Below are 19,810 nucleotides of genomic sequence, written 5' to 3'. Positions count from 1 at the left end.
AATGACACTTGTGTCATTTGAAGCGAAATCAGGATTCATGTTAATTCCGCTCCTACTGGTCTTAGGTGATTCCGCTCCTAGAGACAAGTTGTGATTCCGCTCCTAAGATAACCTGGTGATTCCACTCGTAAATGATCACATGGTGATTCCGCTCGAACCATTTGGAGCGGAATCAGCATCTCTATAAATACCTGATGTGTGATCTCATTCAGTAACTTTGGAGCGGAATTAGAGTCCAAGTGCTGCCGAAATTTTGTCAGAAATCATTGTAATTGACTCGAAAAGTGTTAATAGAAAGGAAATTAAGAGGATAAAGCTGTGTGACTTCATTTACTTTGATTCCGCCTCTGTATATGAAGATGAACTGCCTTTTACTGACTGTTTAGGGTCACAACACGGTCCAACAATTCATTTCCTTTAGTGTTAATGATTATGGAAATCATATACACTAGGGATCCTTTCCTTGCACAACTTGCTGTTTTCATCACAGAGATGAATTTTGTGGATCGAGTTGGCTTATCTCATTTAATTGTGATCTTTTCACCCTTTGGTGAATTTACTTGGATTGACTTTTGATCGCATAGAATACTGGCTTTATTGGCTACTAACCAATCCAGATTCATTGGGTAAAGATTAGCAATAAAATTATGGTTTAGAATTTCTATTCTTGCTCCCTGCAAGATTTTAGTGATCTTAATGGATTCTCCATTTACTGTCTCTACTAGACATTCTTGTTGAAGTTTAGTTAATGGTTGATTGAGAAGTTTGCAAAATGAAGTATTAATAAAACTTTGGTTCGCACCACAGTCAAATAATACTTTAGCAATAACTAAAAACGTACCGGCAATCACATCCGGAATCATCTTGGCTTCTTAGTAGTCTTATTGTTCATGGCTGGAGCTAGTTTCGGACAATTTGGTTTGATATGACCATTTTCTCCACAATTGAAGCATACTCCATTACTGCTTTTCTTCCTACAGTCTTCTTCCTTATGTCCATGTATCTTGCAGAAGTTGTAGTATGTGGAGCATCTTCCTGAATGCTTCTTCTTACAGGCCTTGCAATAAGGTGCAGAAGTAGAACCTACGTTTTTCCCATGATTGGAATTACCGTAGTGAAATTCTTGGGTAAACTTTTAGACTAGGTTCTTTCTCTGGTTTTCTTCTTGCGTACGTACTAGTTCATCAGTCAAGGTATTTGCTAGTTCTACAGCTTCTTCTATAGTTTGTGGTCTAGCTGCCTTGACTACGTGTCTAATCTCACTGATTAATCCCCAGATGTAACGGGAGATTAATACTGGTTCTGGTGAAGCTAGGGTTGGCACTATTCTAGCATATTCGAAGAATACGGTAGTGTAACCCTTACAGTCTACTCCAGTCATTTTATGGTTCAAGAACTTATTAGCTATTTGTTCTTTTTCATTGGGAGGACAGAATTTCCTTTCAACCATATTCTTAAACTCAGTCCATTCCATATTATAGACTTTGTCACTCCCCCTAGACTGGAGAATAGTATTCCACCATTCTATAGCGGAATTCTTAAAAAGATTGGAAGCAAACATGATTTTATATTCCTCTGCACATTTGCTTATTTTTAAGACTGCCTCAGTCTTTTCTATCCAACGCAGAGCTGCAATTGCTCCTTCATTGCCAGAGAATTCTATTGGTTTGCAAGACCAGAATTCTTTGTAAGAACAACCATAGGACATGGTTCTTCTTCTTTTTGGAATAGGCAATTGAAGTAATGGTCCATTGTTTACGTTGTGACTGGGTTCAGTAGGTGGTCGTTTACTTCCACTATTACTTTTATTATTTTCTGCTTCCTTAACTGTTTTGATAATATATGGCATAACGTCTATAATCCCTTGTGCCACTATGTGTTGGATGGCACTGTTATCTAATTGGTTTCCGTTATTATCGTTATTTGGGTTTTCTTGATTCACTTCGTTGTCCATCTGGATTATAAACATTTACCGAGTATTAATATCACAAAACAAGATTGAATACCAATAATTGCACAAACAACACATTGATCAAAACCGTCGTGCATTGCAACATTTACTCTATTTTATAGATATCTATATCTATTACAAGTGGCAACTGAAATTTAAAATACAATACTAGTATGCATCAGTAGGTATTGGATTATCTATTTTAATTGATATTATATTTTTTTCAACCTACACACACACACACACACACACACACATATATATATATATATTATTGATAGGGGTTCATCCAGTATTGCATGTTACGCTCGTCGTATTTCCAAACGAGCCTCTCCCCTATTTGCCTTATTCTTTCACTTTCATCTAATAACTCCTCACCAAAAGTGCGGAGTTCCTGCACGTTTTCGGTACTCATAGGTGGTGGTGGTGCTGGTATCGGGTCAGGGTACTGAGGCATCGGTTCTTCATATGGGTATGGGTTCTCTAGGATTTCCTGAATATATTGGTCGTTATCCCAATATGGATCTAGAGGGTCAAGGTTAGGGTATGGTGCTACTGGGTTTGGTATGGGTTCCTCTTGTGGGTAGAGTTCTCTATAATCCCTGTGGTCGTCATTCCATGGATCGTAGGCTAAGGGATTGGGTGCTGGAACTCTAGGGATTTCGTTTGGGTCGAAGGTGGGTGTGGGAAGCTGGTCTCCTGGGTTAGGTTCTATTTTCATGGGTTGAGTTGGAAACAGTGGTAGCGGCTGTGGTGCAATGATTTGTTCTAAGTTTGGGTCTAAGGCTGTGGTAGCTAATATGTGAAAGTTAACTAATCGCCTATTACTGCTGCTAAGGCCCGTTGCTGCTGCAACTTCCTCATTCTCTTCCTACGCTCGTGTGCTCTCCGACTGAACCATCCTCTCTTTTTGGTAGGGAATGGTTCTTCGGATTGTGCCTTAAATATGAAAATCCCCTCTTCTGTGTCAGCTGAATACCCCGAAGGGGTAGGCTGGGAAGAAGTTCCTTCATCTATAGGAGAACTAGACAATTGACGATAAGCATCTGACGACCTTGATCACTCATATTGTAAACTAACAAATTGTCAAATAACACAAAACAATAATATAATATATGCACGTAATCACGTAGATTATTTCCTAACAAAATGGATAAAATCTTGGTGTTAGCAGAACACTTATGTGGCGGAAATCAGTGGTTGTAGCTCTGATACCACTCTCTGTCGCAACCCCCGGCCCCTAACTCTGGGAACGGGCGGCCGTGAACCAGTATCAGTGGTATCGGTGTTTATTTACTTTATTTGGCAGCGGAATTTACATCAGGACCGTAGTTAGGAAATAGTTTATCAGAGTAAAACACCACATTTTTATAATAATAAATACATGGGAAATTCCCAAGTTTCCATTACAAACATGTTTATAGGGATAAACCCTAATTTATTAAATTAAAACATCTTCTTCATTTAGGTAACTTTTATAGCCACTTTTCCAAGCCTTCAGTGCTCTCCAACTGGCTTCTATTTGGCTTTCACATTTTGTTACTTGGAACGCGTTTAAAAACATTTTATCAGCAAGAAATACTGGCGAGTGAATCTCAGTTTAATCAAAACAGGTTTTTATCATTTTACCGCATTGAGGGCAATCCAACAATTTCATTTGTTTATATCTACTTTAATTACCACCCACGGTACTGTCAGTCCTGACTGATGGTAATGTTACTACTCACAGTGTAGTAACATATTTTGTATACAAAACCCCAACATACCAACGATAATTGTAGAATTACAAATACTCAATCACTGTGAAATATAATTTAAAAGATTTGAGATTTTGTAAAAATAGTTCACAAAAAGGTTTCACAAAAAGGAGATTACTCACATTGCTAGTTTAGGTATTTCCTTGTGATTTCCTGGTTATAATCTAATAATTAAAACGATGCACACGTGTTAGTATAATAACCCAATTTACATTATTTATACCCTCTCTGAGACAGAACTCCAACGATTGAGTCAGGCAGAGCCTTGACATGCGTTACGGAGCACTAGATCAATCGGGCAGTGTATCTTATACGTAACCAGGGGTTATGATACTTACATCGAGGCAGAGCTTCGCTATTTTAGTGGGTATAATGCCCGGGTATTACTTCTACTATAAAGAAATTTAGAGAGAGATTGAGATTTTGAACGACGAAAACTGAATCTCGAATTCGCTATTTATAGGGCTGATCAGGGGGTCTCTGGCGCCTCGCGACAGACACACAGGGGTGTGTCGTGCCCCGCGAGCTAGGTGTGGTACGGCCTAGCCTTGCTGAGTTTGCAGACTAGCTTCGACACGAGCCTGCCACGTGGCAGCTCAGGGGCTTGCTTGGTGGCCAAGGGGTCGCGCCCCGCGACCCAGATAGACAAGGGGGTCGCGCCCCGTGACAGCCCCTATTTTCTTGTTTTTATTTAATTTTCGTAAAATTAAAGGTATTTTGGGCCGTTTTTCGTATACGAGGTGTATTTTAGGGCGTCTAGGGATGTTATAAGTATTTTAGGAGGGTTGTTATAATATAGGGGTTGTTGGGCATTAATATGATTCGTACTAGTTTCATTAATGAGTCATCAACTTTTGTTTTGAATGGTTGCTTTCAATAAAAACACCTAGCAAGGCGCTAGAAACCAACAACACAAGAGGAAACAAAGCATTAAAACAGATATTTAGTCCACCCCGACCAAACTAGATCCTTACACGGAGATCTATTCTTAATCCAAAGGAAGCTGCACGATTTTATGTCTTCAACCTCTTTCGTAACGTTTGAGATTCCGGATGAAAAAATGCACTCGTTTCTCGTCTTCCATATAATCCAGCAAGCCGTGAGAATGATACCATATAGGATGTTGCTTTTGATTTTGGGCAGATTGATGTTCTTGTATACATTAAGAAGCTCGGTGACCGAAAAAACCATATATGGGTGAAACCTTGCACCAAGAAGAGACTTCTGACCAAATCTGAGCAGCAAAAGCACACTCATTCAACAGACGATCGCAGTTTGTCACATTCTGAGCATTGAGAGCAAATCGTCGACCCAACATTGACGTTTCTTTTACTCAGCTCCATCTTGGTAAAGATCCTATTTTGGTTTGCTTGGCAAGCAAAAATCATGACTTTTTGGGAACCCATTTATTCCAGTTGAGAGGATGATTTGAAACCTGGTTGGAGACATCAAACAGAAGGTCCTTCATGTCCGAAACTGAGAAAACCTCACTACTTTTGCCCAACCATTTCCATTTATCTTCTTTGTCTTGAGTATGACAATTGCGTACAGTCGAAGGCAATCTTGAAGTTTCTTGTTCTCCTCTACATTCAAAGTAGCCCTCTTCCAATTCCACTTCCATGTCACTGTACCGTTAGCCTCTTCATAACAATCTTTATGGACCAAGATTTATCCTTTTCAAGAACGAAAAGTTTAGGAAACGTGTCACGTAACGGGTCCGCGGATAACCATGGGTCAATCCAAAAATAGATTTTATCACCCCTCCCAAGCTCCCCTATTATAAGTTTCTCCAAGTTCACATTCGGATGAGCCAAATGATTTTCTAATTTTGCGATCATACTCCAGTACCCGAAACACTTTTGGAGTACGGAAGGATAGGCCAAGACCGATTAGAATTATGGATAGAAACCACCACTTTTTTTCTAAAGGCATTATTCTCGATTTTAAACCTCCACCACCACTTCGTGAGGAGGGCAATGTTTGCGTCCCTAAGGGGCGTGAAAGAATAGGTTCCTTGACCTTTTCCATTGAATATTATCCCTATAAATAATACAATTGGTTCTCCTAGTTTTGGTACTGATAATTACAAATTGATATGCATTTACATCATATAATCATTGCCTAATATATGCGCTATTATACCCCCGTAGCGCGAGATAATGGTAAGTGAAGTTCAAGCAGTAAGTTGCGTAGCCAGCAAATTTCAGCTACTACATTTGCCACGCCACGGTATTTGGCCTCTGCGCCAGAACGAGAGACAGTAGTCTGCCGTTCGGAAGACCAAGAAATAAGGTTATCTCCAAAATAGATGCAGTAGCCACTAGTTGAACGGTGTGTGTCAGGGCAGCCAGCCCAGTCCGCATTTGTGTAAGAAACCAAGGACGGAGATGAAGAACTTGTGAGCATCAAGCCTAGGGACGCAGAGCCTTTAATGTATCGGATGATTTGTTTCAATGTGTTCCAGTGGTCTATCCGAGGAGCGTGCATGTGCATGCAAATCAGTTATACGGCGTTTGTGATGTCCAGACGGGTGAATGTGAAATATTGAAGTGCCCTGGCTATGCTGCGATACAGAGTGGGGTCATGGAATGGTTCGCTGTTTGTGGCACTAAGCTTCGAATTTGTGTCGACCGGGGTGGCGACCAGGTTGCAGGATTGCATTCCAGCGCGAGCAATGATATCAGAGGCATAAGACTGCTGTGAGAGAAACATGCTGTGAGCAGTTCTTGATACTGAGATGCCCAAAAAATAGCTGAGGGGGCCTAAATCGTTCATTGCGAATTCATGAGCAAGACTAGACATTAAACGCTGACAAAGCAAGTCAGAGGATGTGACTAAGAGGATGTCGTCAACGTAAAGAAGTAAGAAGGTTGTATCACTACCATGATGGAACGTGAAGAGAGATGCATCACAATGACTATGTTGAAAACCCAGAGTGAGAACGTAGTCTGTGAACCGCTGGAACCAAGCCTGAGGTGCCTGTTCGAGCCCGTACAATGACCTCTTAAGAAGACAAACGTGATCAGGGAACTGTTTCTGTCTAAAACCCATGGGCTGATACATATAAACTGTTTCATTTAAATTCCCGTGAAGAAATGCATTAGTGACATCCAACTGATGAACTGACCACCGTTTGGAGAGAGCGATGGACAATACTGTACGAATTGTCACAGGTTTCACGACTGGACTAAAAGTCTCCCCACAGTCCACACCAACCTGTTGCGAGCTACCATCGCATACCAAACGTGCTTTGTATCTTTCCAATGACCCGTCCAATCTGAATTTATGTTTATACAGCCACATACATCGAATAATATTCATATCTGATGACCGAGGTACCAACTCCCAAGTTCCGTTTCTAATTAGTGTGTTGTACTCTGTAGTCATGGCGGAGTATATTCCGGTATATTAAGGGCATCGGTTGGGTTTTTGGGGATGGGTTTGGTGTTTATAGAGGTGGTGGTGGTATGTAAGTTGAGTGGGTGTTTAGGTGTTTGCGTTGTTCGGTGTGGCTGGGCGGTGGTGGACGGTTGAGTGGGCTGGAGTGGGTCGGTGATCAGATGGGTTTGGGAATGGCCAGACGAGCTGGGTACCGTATGGGTGGTGGGTTTGGTGGTCGATGTTTGGGATGGCTGGGAGTGGGCAGTGAGTGGTGTGGGTGGACTGTGGTTTGATAGGTTGGGTACCGTATGGGTGGTGTGTGGGCCGTGTTATGTAAAGGAGGTGGGCCGGTGGTATGTAAAGGAGGGAGTGTTGAAGTAGAAAGGATTGGGTCGTGAGTGTGTGGAGGAGGGTTTGGGCCGTATGTAGGAATAGGATGGGGCGAGGAAATGTGGGGACACAAGTGATGAGGAAAAGGGTCGGTGAGGAAATTATAAGAGGGTGCTGGGCCGATTTGTTGAGTAAAAGGGAACGTGGTTTCATCAAACGCCACGTGACACGAGATGAAGATCTGTTTGGTTTGAAGGTCTAGGCAGCGTTATCAACGGTGAGTAGCGGGATATCCTAGAAAAACACACGGTTGGGAGCGGTATTCAAGTTTATATATGGTGTTGGAAGGAGTGAGGGGCTAACAGAGGCATCCAAAAACCCGAATGTGATCATATGTTGGGGTGGTTTGATATAGTATTTCAGTGGGTGATGCGGTTTTGGAGTGGGTGTTGGGTAAAATGTTTAGTAGGTATGTTGCGGTTTCGAGAGCAAAATGCCATAGATAGGTAAGTAGGGAAGCATGAGCAAGGAAGGTGCGAATCATGTTATTTATTGTGCGGATTTTTTGTTCGGCTTTACCGTTTTGGGATGAAGTGTAAGGACATGAGAGACGGTAAAGGATACCGTTTGTGGTAAAAAAGTTTTGAAAGGAGGAGTTGACATATTCACGTCCATTGTCGCATTGGAACATTTTGATGGTCCATTCAAATTGGATTTTTATTGTGGATGCAAACTGTTGGAAGGATGGGAAAACTTTGGATTTGTTAGAAATTGGGTAAGTCCACAAAAAATTAGAATAATCTTCCAAGAACAAAACATAATATTTATGACCAGACGAGCTAATAATTGGAGAAGTCCAAACATCACTATGTATAATGTCAAAAGGTTGGACAGTACAGTTATTTGAAGCAAAAAATGGTAACCGAATACTTTTACCAAAAACACAAGACTGGCATACATTATTGTGAAGTTTATTAAAAGCAATAGAACTAGAAGTTTTAAAAGACTGCACAGAGGAATGTCCAGGGTGGCCTAGACAGTGATGCCAGAGTTGTGCAGAAATAGCAGCAAGAGCAGTAGGCTGAGATAGAGATGACCCGAGCACCAGAGGGTAAAGGTCACCGCTGTTGTTGCATCTGAGAAACGGTCTCTTGGTCTTGTAATCCTTCACAAGAAAACCAAATGGATCAAATTCCGCAGAAACAGAGTTATCCGTTGTAAATCGACGAACGGATATTAGGTTTTTGACAATTTTTGGGGAGTACAGGACGTTTTTAAGTATAAAGGGCGGAAAAGGTTTGGGTAAGTATTTTGTGCCCTGTTGTAACGCCCTGCGTCCCTGAACTTTTACCTTTTGTTAATTTTAGTCCCTATACTATGTGAGACTTGACTCTTTTGATACTTGAACCTTATGAAACTTTGAATCTAGACCCTTTGATACTTCGAAACTTGATTCTTGATGCTTGATTCTTGAAACTTGATTCTTGATGCTTGATTCTTGACACTTGATTCTTGATGCTTGATTCTTGATACTTGATACTTAATACTAGATACTTGATTCTTAAAGCTAGAGATTTGAGGCTTGACTCTTGATACTTGATTCTTGACTCTTGAGACTTGTGAAACTTTGAGACTTTGATTAGACGAGAAACTGGAGACTTGACACTTACGTAACTTGGAAACTCTTGTATTAACAATATAATCACGTAATAATACTACACAATAATACGCAACGCAACGCTTAATCTAGCTCACAAAACGAACCAAAGACGGAAAAGTAGCTGAAAGGATTAGACTGTCAGAATGGACATCCGATCGGAGGGCCATTCGACCGAACGACCATCCGACCCAGCTTCCTTGCACCGCCTTTCCCACCTCTGACACTATAAATACGAGTTGTCACATCATTCTTCACTAATGTGACAAACTCCTCCGACCAGACGCACGCACTCTCCGTTCTAAGGCACTTTTCTTCCATTTTTCGGCGATTCTCGTAAGTTTTCCACTTAATTATTGTACAACTTTCATCTATACACATTTCGTCACATGATTCTTCATCAAAATCACACTTTTCACCGTGAAATCACTAAGATTCGAGCTCTTGAAGATGACGTCATCATGGTGGTTTGTACAACCGGCTGTATGATGTCATTTTCGTCAAGTTTTAGCTCAGATCTAAGAGATTTCTACATATTTTACCATGAATCTTTTCAAAACCCAGATGCTTTTGGTAAATTTCTTACTTTCTTCAAATTTCTTAAATTTTCACTCGAAACGGTGGTGTCAGGAACCAAAACAGGCCAAGGACTTGTTCCTTAGTCCGGAGTCGGCTCGATAACGGATTCCCACCGGAGAAGATGACCGAATTACGGGTCAGTCATGAAACCTAGTCAAGAACAGTCGTCCGATCGAACGGGGTGATTCCCATCCGATCAGACAGGCTGAGCCTTGGTGAGTTTCCGTTGTCTTGACACGTACCACGTCGTCTCCGCTAAACTTAAACTTAGAAAACTCGTTTAGGAAGGTTATAAAAGGAAAAGGATCACACAGTCGAATGACCATCCGATCGGAGGGTCGTCCGATCGAACGGTCATCCGACAGAACGACCTGGCTCCATAGCCTTCAACATTTTCAACACTTAAACTATTTTGAATCAAAACTTTGAACTTTTAAACTTATACCCGAATTCGACCGAACGGTCATCCGATCGGATGACCATCCGATCGAATGACTTGGAATTATACTACAACAAAAACTTCAAAAGTTGAAACGTTTTGAAAACACACCTTTTTGATCAAATGACCTTTCGATCGAATGGTCATCCGTCCGGATGACCATCCGATCGGATGGTGGTCCGTCTAATCTAACAGATCATCCGACCAGATGACCATCCGTCCGGATGGTGTCACACCCCGATTTCCACGGGTTTCACCGGTGGGCCCGGTGGGGGATTACCGTGACGTAGTTGGCAACAATATAGTCAAACCACACAATTATATAAATGCACAGCGGAAGCTTTAAAGATAAATATATACTTCAACCTCTGGTGGTAATATCAAATATATTACAGAAGTCGAATGTATCCACAGCGGATCAAAATAATAATAAAATATTGTTCATTCAGATACGGCATCGAGTTTGCGAGACTATTCGTGATGCCTAGGAAGCTATTACCAGCCCATTTCGTATAGTACCTGCACTTAATCTTTTGGGGAAAAATACGTCAGTTTACACTGGTAAATACATTCAACTGACACATTTGAAAATGTTTATTAAAATTGATTTGAATGCACAAGGCACAAACTCTTTTATAACTTGGGAAAATTATTAAAATCTTGTGAACGTATTACATGTTCTTTTATGCGTTCAGTAGCCCGGATCGTGCCGGGTTAAAGATTAATAGACACACCACATTGCGTAAAACCGTAGTATAGAAACCAACGGCTACGTCTTTTAATTAAATGTCGACAATATATACCGGGTGTACGCCTACACCGGGATGTCGATGGTCGTGGCCATTTCGTAAAATGATGACAAGGATATCCGGGACAACGGTCATTAACCCCCCAAAGACTTTTAAGAAACAAAACTGTTTAAATGAGCCGATCATAATATTTAATTAACCACCTAAGCGATGGAAGATATGATGCTCAATCAAGCGGTATTATTATACCGTATCCCAAGCCCGTATAGGGGAAATAAGTTAAAAGTATTTACCTTTGCAAGTATTATTCCTTAATTTGATTAAATCACCGATAGCTTTTACTGGGCTCCTAATCTGGAACGAAGGTTTTAATTAACCTCTTAGAATCCTAACGGGTCTTTATATTGGCCGTAGCCTAGACCAGTTGGTTCCGGAATATAAATTTGGTTTAATCGCGCGAAAAGGCGAAAACCGAGAATGGAATGTGATTCTGCCCCAAACAAGTTCAGAGACTTGTTTTATATGGGTTCAAGGTTCACACTCTGGATTTTGGGGTTCAAATAATATAATTTGACCCGTATCGGCTAATTTATGAAAACTAGTTTCACAAGCCGAACCGTGCGCGCAATAGGCGAAACGGTTAACCATGAGAGTCTTACGCTTATTTCCTAAGTCAATATGCCTTAAAGAGGTTATGGTATCAGTAGGATACCTTCCGTGATGCCCGTAACGAGTTTGAGTTAATATTACGCCCCGTAGGGGCTTTTCGGTCATTTTAAAGACTTTTAAAGAGCTTTTCGAGTTCTACAGGAAATCTGAGTTTCCCGAACAGTTTATAAAGTCTAAAATACTTTATTTATTATTTAAAATCAGTAGCAACTGGAATCGGGTCAAAAGACCTTGTAGAACTCAAGTTTTGGCCAAAAAGGGCATATTCGGTATTTACCGAACCGTAGCCATAACCGCAGGTTATGAGCAAGGTAAAAATTTTTAAAATCTTTAAAATTCCAAAAATATTATTTTATAACAGTGGGTAAAAGTTTTGGTGACGAAATCTTGGTTTAGATGGGCGTTACGCTAATTGCGCCGTTTATTACAAAAGTTTACTTTAATCGCGCTATTTAGCATAACTCTCATTCTAGACCTCGGATTGGCGTGAAACTTTAAGGACATGCTTATAATTTAGTAAGCAAGGTTATGGTCCGTTCACGTGTCCGAAATACTCGTTTTATTTTTAAAAGGCCGTTACGGTCAACTTTTAGGCGATTAACGGAAATGCGTAAAAGACTCGGACAATTCATGAACCGATCACAGAGGTCTATACCATCATGTAACCTGGTCCTAAGAGAGTCCTAAGGCATATCTATACCTTACTAAAACGGGTCAGAACTGAAGTCAAAGCAAAAGTCAAACTTTTGCGACATTCGGCTCCGAACCGGGTCAATATAGCAATTGGTCGATTCAAACGAGCGTAAACAAGTTTATATACGTAATATCATGTTTTATGAGTGCCAAAACAGGTTTCTTAGCTTATACATTACAGATTATGTATAAAACGGCAAAATAGCTTTCTGTTGACTTTTTAAGTGCACGTTTGACTCAACATTTGACATAGTTAGAGTGGTGATCAGAGGGAACCCTTTTAGGGGTTTTTACCCACATACATACCAACTCAAAACTACTTTTGATCCGACAATTCACTGGACCATTTGTGAATTACCGCTATGACAACCGTTAGTTACGACGGTTGGTTTAATAAGCTAAACTAAGCAAAATGGAACTATGGAAGGTATGATATACTTACAGAAGCTTAAGACAAGACTCAAGATCAGAGAAGAAAGCTTGAGAGCTCTTAGAATGATCAGTAGGTGAGTGTTTGAGTTGTGTGATTGTTATGAACCAAATGTGCTTATTTATAGTGTTCAAATTGCCATGAGATCATTACAACTCACACTACAGAGGAGTATGGATGATGGGCAGGTGTCCCATAGAGCTATGGGTCGAGTAGGGGGTGCCCATGCTTCATTAATTGGTGTTTTGATCGTTCACAAGCTCAAAAGGCATAAGAATACAAGGTTTCTGCATCTGGGAGTCCCACGCGACCCGCATGGAGAATCCATGCTGCTTTTACGCGGGCCGCCTGATGTGTAAAGATCAGACGCGGTTAAGAGGTGGCTCGCGGCCCGCCTCAACTTAACCCAATCCCTTACGCGGGTCGCGAGAGGTTAAAATTCCAGGATTTTTAAATCTTTTGTAATGATTATCAGAATCTAGCCATTAATAACGAAATCTTTCGTAATGATTTACCTGACCTTTCGGGTTTGAAGGGGTAACTTTGCGGTTTGGCCCTCGGTTAATTACAACTAAGGACCTCGTGTTATTTACCCGTGTTGTTAAGTCCCCATTTAGTTTATTAATTATTCAGAAAGCCTCAACTTTCATTGTTGATGCTTTTAACCCTTCTCATACGAATTCGATTATAACTTTCTCGTTTTAAAACGGAACTTCGCGGAATTTATACAATATGTTCTAGTGAGCGTATAATACTGTTACAAAGCCTCGGGAGCGTTAAAGGGTCACTCAGAGGTATTATTAAACATGTTGACACAGTTAACCCCTGTAGCTTGTAATCTCTCACTTTCTTCCGCGTTTCGCTTCCGTACGATCCATGATTTATTCGTTTGAAGGTACAAGCACCATTTAGGGTTACTATACAGTATATTTACCCTTGTTTGACATTTATAACCCTCGAATTTATATACTTTCAAGGTTTGTCAATATTAGTCCTTTATTTAATATCAATGCCACGTGTAATCAAATGACACGTGTTAACACATTATTGGACACAAAAATTCGAGGTGTTACATCCTCACCCCCTTAAAATAAATCTCGGCCCGAGATTTACTCAAATAAATATGGGTACTTTTCTTTCATTGTGGCTTCGACTTCCCACGTATATTCGGGACCTCTACGAGCATCCCATTTGACCTTTACAATCGGTACGTGCTTTCTTCGAAGCTTCTTCACCTGTCGATCTTCAATCGACAAAGGTTTTTCTATAAACTTTAAGCTCTCATCTATATGCACATCTGTGTGTGGAATCACCAATGATTCATCGGCGAAGCACTTTTTGAGATTGCAGATGTGGAACACATTGTGAATTCCATTGAGCTCTTCAGGCAAGTTCAACTTATAGGCAACTGACCCGACACGTTCAATGACCTCAAAAGGTCCTATGTACCTCGGACTCAGCTTGCCCTTCTTGCCGAAACGCATCACCCCTTTCCAGGGCGATACTTTAAGCAACACTTTTTCACCCACTTCGAAGTGAAAATCCTTACGCTTTGGATCAGCGTAGCTCTTCTGCCTATCGCGGGCAGCCTTGAGACGTTCCCGTATCTGGACAATCTTGTCCGTTGTCTGGAAAACTATCTCTGGTCCCGATAATTGGACCTCTCCTACTTCCGCCCAACAAACAGGCGATCTACATTTCCTACCATATAATGCCTCGAAAGGCGCAGCCTTTATGCTGGTATGGTAGCTATTATTGTAGGAGAATTCGATTAGGGGTAGGTTCTTATCCCAGTTACCACCTAAATCGATTGCACACGCGCGTAGCATGTCTTCTAATGTTTGAATGGTACGTTCACTCTGACCGTCCGTCTGTGGATGGTAAGCCGTACTGAAGTTCAAACGCGTGCCCAAAGATTGCTGGAAACTCTTCCAGAAATGAGACGTGTATCTAGTATCCCTGTCGGAGATAATAGACACAGGTATGCCGTGTAAGGCTACAATCTTATCAACATAAAGTTGGGCTAACATATCGGAGCTATACGTCTCCTTGATGGGTAGAAAATGAGCTGATTTAGTCAGCCTATCGACTATAACCCATATTGTATCATTTCCTTTCCTGGTTTTTGGTAACTTGGTTATGAAGTCCATAGTTACGCATTCCCACTTCCACTCGGGAAGCTCAGGCTGTTGTAGCAAGCCAGACGGCTTTTGGTGCTCGGCTTTGACTTGAGAACAAGTCAAGCACTTTGCTACATGGGCGGCCACAGACTTTTTCAAGCCTATCCACCAATAGTTCGCCTTTAAATCTTGATACATCTTGTCTGCACCAGGATGGACAGAATATTTGGAACTATGGGCTTCCTGGAGGATAACATCTCGTAGTCCTCCATAAATCGGAACCCATATACGTCCGTTCAGTCTAAGGATTCCATCCTTATTAAGAGTCAACTGCTCCTCAGTTACTCCTAACTTTTCATTAGGATAATTAGCTTCCAACACAGCCTCTCGCTGTGCAGCTAATATCCTTTCAATTAAATTGTTCTTGACCTCAATGCTCTTGGCATTGATTCGAATAGGTTTTACCCTTTCTTTTCTGCTCAGGGCATCAGCGACTACATTCGCCTTGCCGGGATGGTACCTGATCTCGCAATCATAGTCATTCAAGGTTTCCATCCAACGGCGCTGCCTCATGTTCAACTCCTTCTGGTTGAACAGGTGTTGGAGGCTTTTGTGATCAGAATAAATCACAAATTTAATACCATAAAGGTAATGCCTCCACAATTTCAGTGCAAATACAACGGCACCCAACTCCAAGTCATGGATGGTGTAATTCTTTTCGTGCACCTTTAGTTGTCTTGAAGCATAGGCAATCACCTTGCCCTTCTGCATAAGCACACACCCCATGCCTGTGTGTGATGCGTCGCAGTAAACTACGAATTCATCTGTACCTTCAGGTAGTGTCAACACAGGTGCATTGCTTAGCTTCTGCTTCAGAACTTCGAAGGACTCTTGCTGCTTTGGGCCCCAAATAAATTTTTCTTTCTTCTTGGTTAAGGAAGTTAGGGGCGCAGCAATCCTTGAAAAATTCTCAATAAATCTCCTGTAGTATCCTGCTAATCCCAGGAAACTATGAATTTCGGTAGGCGTCTTTGGCTCTTGCCAGTTCATGACTGCCTCTACCTTAGCGGGATCCACTTGGATACCACGCTCACTTACAACGTGACCTAAAAACTGAACCTCTCGTAGCCAGAATTCACATTTCGAGAATTTGGCGTAGAGTTTCTCACGCTGTAGTAATTCGAGAATGCAACGGAGGTGCTTCTCGTGGTCAGCTTGGCTTTTGGAATATATAAGAATATCGTCGATGAAGACGATGACAAATTTGTCCAAATACGGCTTGCAGACGCGATTCATGAGATCCATGAACGCAGCCGGTGCATTTGTGAGCCCAAAAGGCATCACTAGGAACTCGTAATGACCATAGCGAGTCCTAAATGCTGTCTTATGTACATCTTCATCTCTGACCCTTAGCTGATGATAGCCCGACCTTAAGTCGATCTTTGAGAAGTAGCTCGCTCCTTGCAGCTGATCGAACAGATCGTCGATCCTTGGCAAAGGATATCTATTCTTTATGGTAACTTTGTTCAGCTCACGGTAATCGATACACAACCGTATCGATCCGTCCTTCTTCTTTACAAATAGGACAGGTGCTCCCCAGGGAGACGAACTAGGTCTGATAAAACCTTTTGCCAACAATTCATCCAACTGGGTTCTCAGTTCCTTCATTTCAGTAGGAGCTAGCCTGTAAGGTGCTCTAGCTATAGGAGCTGCTCCTGGTATGATATCTATTCTGAATTCCACTTGTCTATCTAGCGGTAAACCAGGTAGTTCTTCGGGGAAGACCTCGGGATATTCAGAAATAACAGGAAGATCCTCTATCTTCGGCTTAGGTTCTTCAATTATCACCTGAGCCATGTAAATGACACAGCCTCTGTTCAAACATCTAGAAGCTTTGAGCATAGATACGTCCTCGGGCAATCCGAACTGCGTATCTCCTCGAATGGTGAGTGATTCACCACTCGGAGTCTTTAGCACTATATGCCTTTTGCCGCAAATGATTTGGGCCTGATTACGGGATAACCAGTCCATGCCTAGGACTATGTCGAAACCCGCTAGTTTGAAAGGAAGTAGAGATAGAGGAAAAGAATGGTTCTTAATGGACATTTCGCATCCCTCTAACACAGTGGAGACGGTTTCTATCGTGCCGTCTGCTAACTCTACCTCGTATTTCATATCTAGGGTTTTGATCGGCATGTTCAATAGTTTACAAAACTTTTGGTCTACAAAGGACTTATCAGCGCCAGAATCGAAAAGTACTCTTGCAAATATATTATTTACGAGAAAAGTACCTGTAAGCACATTGTCGTTCTGTACTGCCTCCTTTGCATCCATGCGGAAGACTCTAGCATTTGTCTTCTTGGTCTCCTCCGCCTTCTTGGCGTTCTTAGGGCAGTTACTCTTGATATGCCCCTTTTCATTGCAACCGTAGCAGGTTGCGTCCTTGATTTTCTTACAATCCACCGTCTTATGATCCTTGGACTTGCATAATCCACAGGAGGAAGTCTTTGGCTGCGACTGTGAATTTGACGCAAACCTACATTTCCCAGAGTGAGGTTTCTTGCAGATTTTGCAATTGGGTCTTTCACCAGCCTGCCCATCCTTCTTCGTCTCAGCCCCTCTCTTGCCGTCACCGTTTCCACGGTGCTTCTTTCCAGACCTTCGTGAGGTATCATCCTCACGTTTCCGCTTCTCAGCCTCCTTGCTCCTTAGCGTCCTCAGACGGACAGCATCTAAAGTGAGAGACAAGGAGAGGTCAGTAACTGACCTGAAGGTCGTCGGCCGAGAGGCCTTTACGCTAGCCTTTATCGCAGGCTCCAAGCCCCCAATGAAATGGGCGATTCTTCTAGACTCTGGTGTCACAAGGTACGGAACCAGGCGAGACATCGTATTGAAGCTCGTCAAGTAAGCCTGGTAGTCCAGGTTCGTCATCACCAGTGACACAAAGTCAGCCTTGATCTTCTCAACCTCATGCTGAGGGCAGTAGTTTTCCTTAATGAGAGCAATAAATTCCTCCCATGTCATCTTGTATAAAGCAGACTTACCTGATGCCTGCACCAACGCCCTCCACCATGCCAGGGCCTCGCCCTTAAATGACTGGGACACGAACTTCACCACATCCTTCTCTGCGCACCCACTGATGTCCACAATAGTGTCCATCTCATCTAGCCAGGTGATACAATCAACAGCACCTTTCTCCCCCGTAAATTCTCGGGGCTTACAAGATACAAAATACTTGTAGGTGCAACCCTTGGCACCAGATGCATCAGTGTATTCTCGTTCACGACGAATACTATTCTCAGCTGACGAGTGGTTGTCGTCATCTTTCTTGGGTTGAGAGGGTGGTTTGGAGTGTGTCTTTGGTTTGGAGGGTGGTTTTGATACGGTTCTGCCTTGGGACTCAGTATATTGACGATCCAGAGCTGCCTGAACAGCATTGTCAATTAGAGCCTTTAACTGTGCGCCTGTCAAATGCACTGGCGCATTGTTGTAGTCATCTTCATTTGTATGGCTATTCTCTCCATTGGGATCTGCCATTGTAACTTGAATCTGTTACAGAAGATAACAAAATTTTATTCAGGAGATTATTATATAATTGTCTTTCAAGACAATTTGTCAACCATGGTAACAGAGACCATATTTGGTTAACTTACTACTTCATTAAATCTTAGGATTTGAATATATCCTATTTTAGCTATATCAATAATATTGGCGGCGTAAAGCCTAATCACGAGGATGTTTTATAATATTAGCCGAGATTTCAGAGAATCAAAGGCATAGAGATTTGAACCGTAGTTCTTTTTATCTCTTTCTGACAGGGAGTCATAGTCCACCACTGTCTTTTGTCCTTATAAGACAATTATTACGGCCCATAGGCACTACACCACTAATGGATGTTTTAATAAAGTTGGCCCGTAGGCACTACATCACAAATGGATGTTTAATATGATTGATCACCTTCATTGGTGATTTAACCCACGATTTATAAATCATTTAGTTGGGTTTTGAAATCCTTAAAGGATTATTGTATAAGAATGACGTGCGTGATTTTAACGAATCACATCTGCCATGATTGTTAACATGCTTGCAGCGGTTAACAGGGAATCTGAATCTTTTAATTAAGTCTTACCATCTTGGCCGGATCTTAAAAGACACCAGGCTAGGTTTCACTCGTAAGATTCTTTATTTAGGCAGATCAGTTTAAAAAGAATGGTTTTAATTTATTTCTTACATATTAAAACAAAGCTCATAACATACATTCCATAATCTCAAATACAATCACATATTGCCCTAAATGGGTCTTTCAAATAGTACATACCTCCATAGAGGTTTTAAAATGAGTGATAAGTCCACGCAGGGACTAATATAAGATAGGTGTCCATGCAAGGACTAAAAGATAAGTCCACGTAGGGACTGAAATATGATAAGCGTCCACGCAGGGACTTATTTCAAAGTAGAAATTACATTAGTACAACTATTAAGGGCTAGTGGTCACGTTTCTTCTTTTTGCCCTTTGGTAGGTTTGCCAAGCCTTTGAGAAATCCTCGGTGGCTCTTTTTCTCTTCCTCGAACTCTCTTTCCACACGATCTAGTCGATGGAGTATCTCTTCCTGTTCAGGAGGAGAGAAACGTGGTTGTGGCGCTTGTTGCGGAACTGGAGGTCTGGGAGGTATTGGATACCCATGAGCTGAGTAGTCCGGAGCTCCCATGTTTCCATGTGCTCCGTCAGGGTAGCGTGCATTATATCTAGCCGACACCACATATGGGTCGCGCTCATAATTGTAGTTGTAATGTGCTTGTGACGGTTCGAACGGGTTGTAAGCCGTTGGACCCGTGTAAGCAGGTATGGGTTGGTCATACCCAAATGGTGGCGAATTTGGTGCAGCTGGTGCGGAGTTCGCCTCCTGTATAGGACTTGAAGGTCCTTCTTCTTGTAGTGGCGGATAGTGGCTACTACTAGAGTGTCGAGGGGTGCTGAAGTGGATACCCCCTCCTCCTCGGGTGGACATACGAGCATTTGTCCTCCTACGCCTTGGCGGATCAGGCATTACTGGT

General features: G+C 41.9%; 1 protein-coding gene across 1 annotated transcript; it reads right to left on the bottom strand.

Moving 5' to 3' along the window:
- Positions 1 to 2,222: 2,222 nt before the first annotated feature.
- On the bottom strand, positions 2,223 to 2,672 carry LOC110876807. The gene has a single exon (XM_022124968.1). It carries the CDS (start codon positions 2,670 to 2,672, stop codon positions 2,223 to 2,225), a length of 450 nt encoding a protein of 149 aa, XP_021980660.1.
- Between the last annotated feature and the right edge of the window lie 17,138 nt (positions 2,673 to 19,810).

Source organism: Helianthus annuus, chromosome 9, assembly GCF_002127325.2.
Source record: "Helianthus annuus cultivar XRQ/B chromosome 9, HanXRQr2.0-SUNRISE, whole genome shotgun sequence".
Classification (NCBI taxonomy): Eukaryota; Viridiplantae; Streptophyta; class Magnoliopsida; order Asterales; family Asteraceae; genus Helianthus; species Helianthus annuus.
Note: the sequence above shows the minus strand (reverse complement) of the source record. Positions and strands in the feature narration are given on the sequence as shown.

Coding starts and splice junctions, on each gene's coding strand:
- LOC110876807 (XM_022124968.1), bottom strand. CDS start 2,672: ATGAAAATAGAACCTAACCCAGGAGACCAGCTTCCCACACCCACCTTC.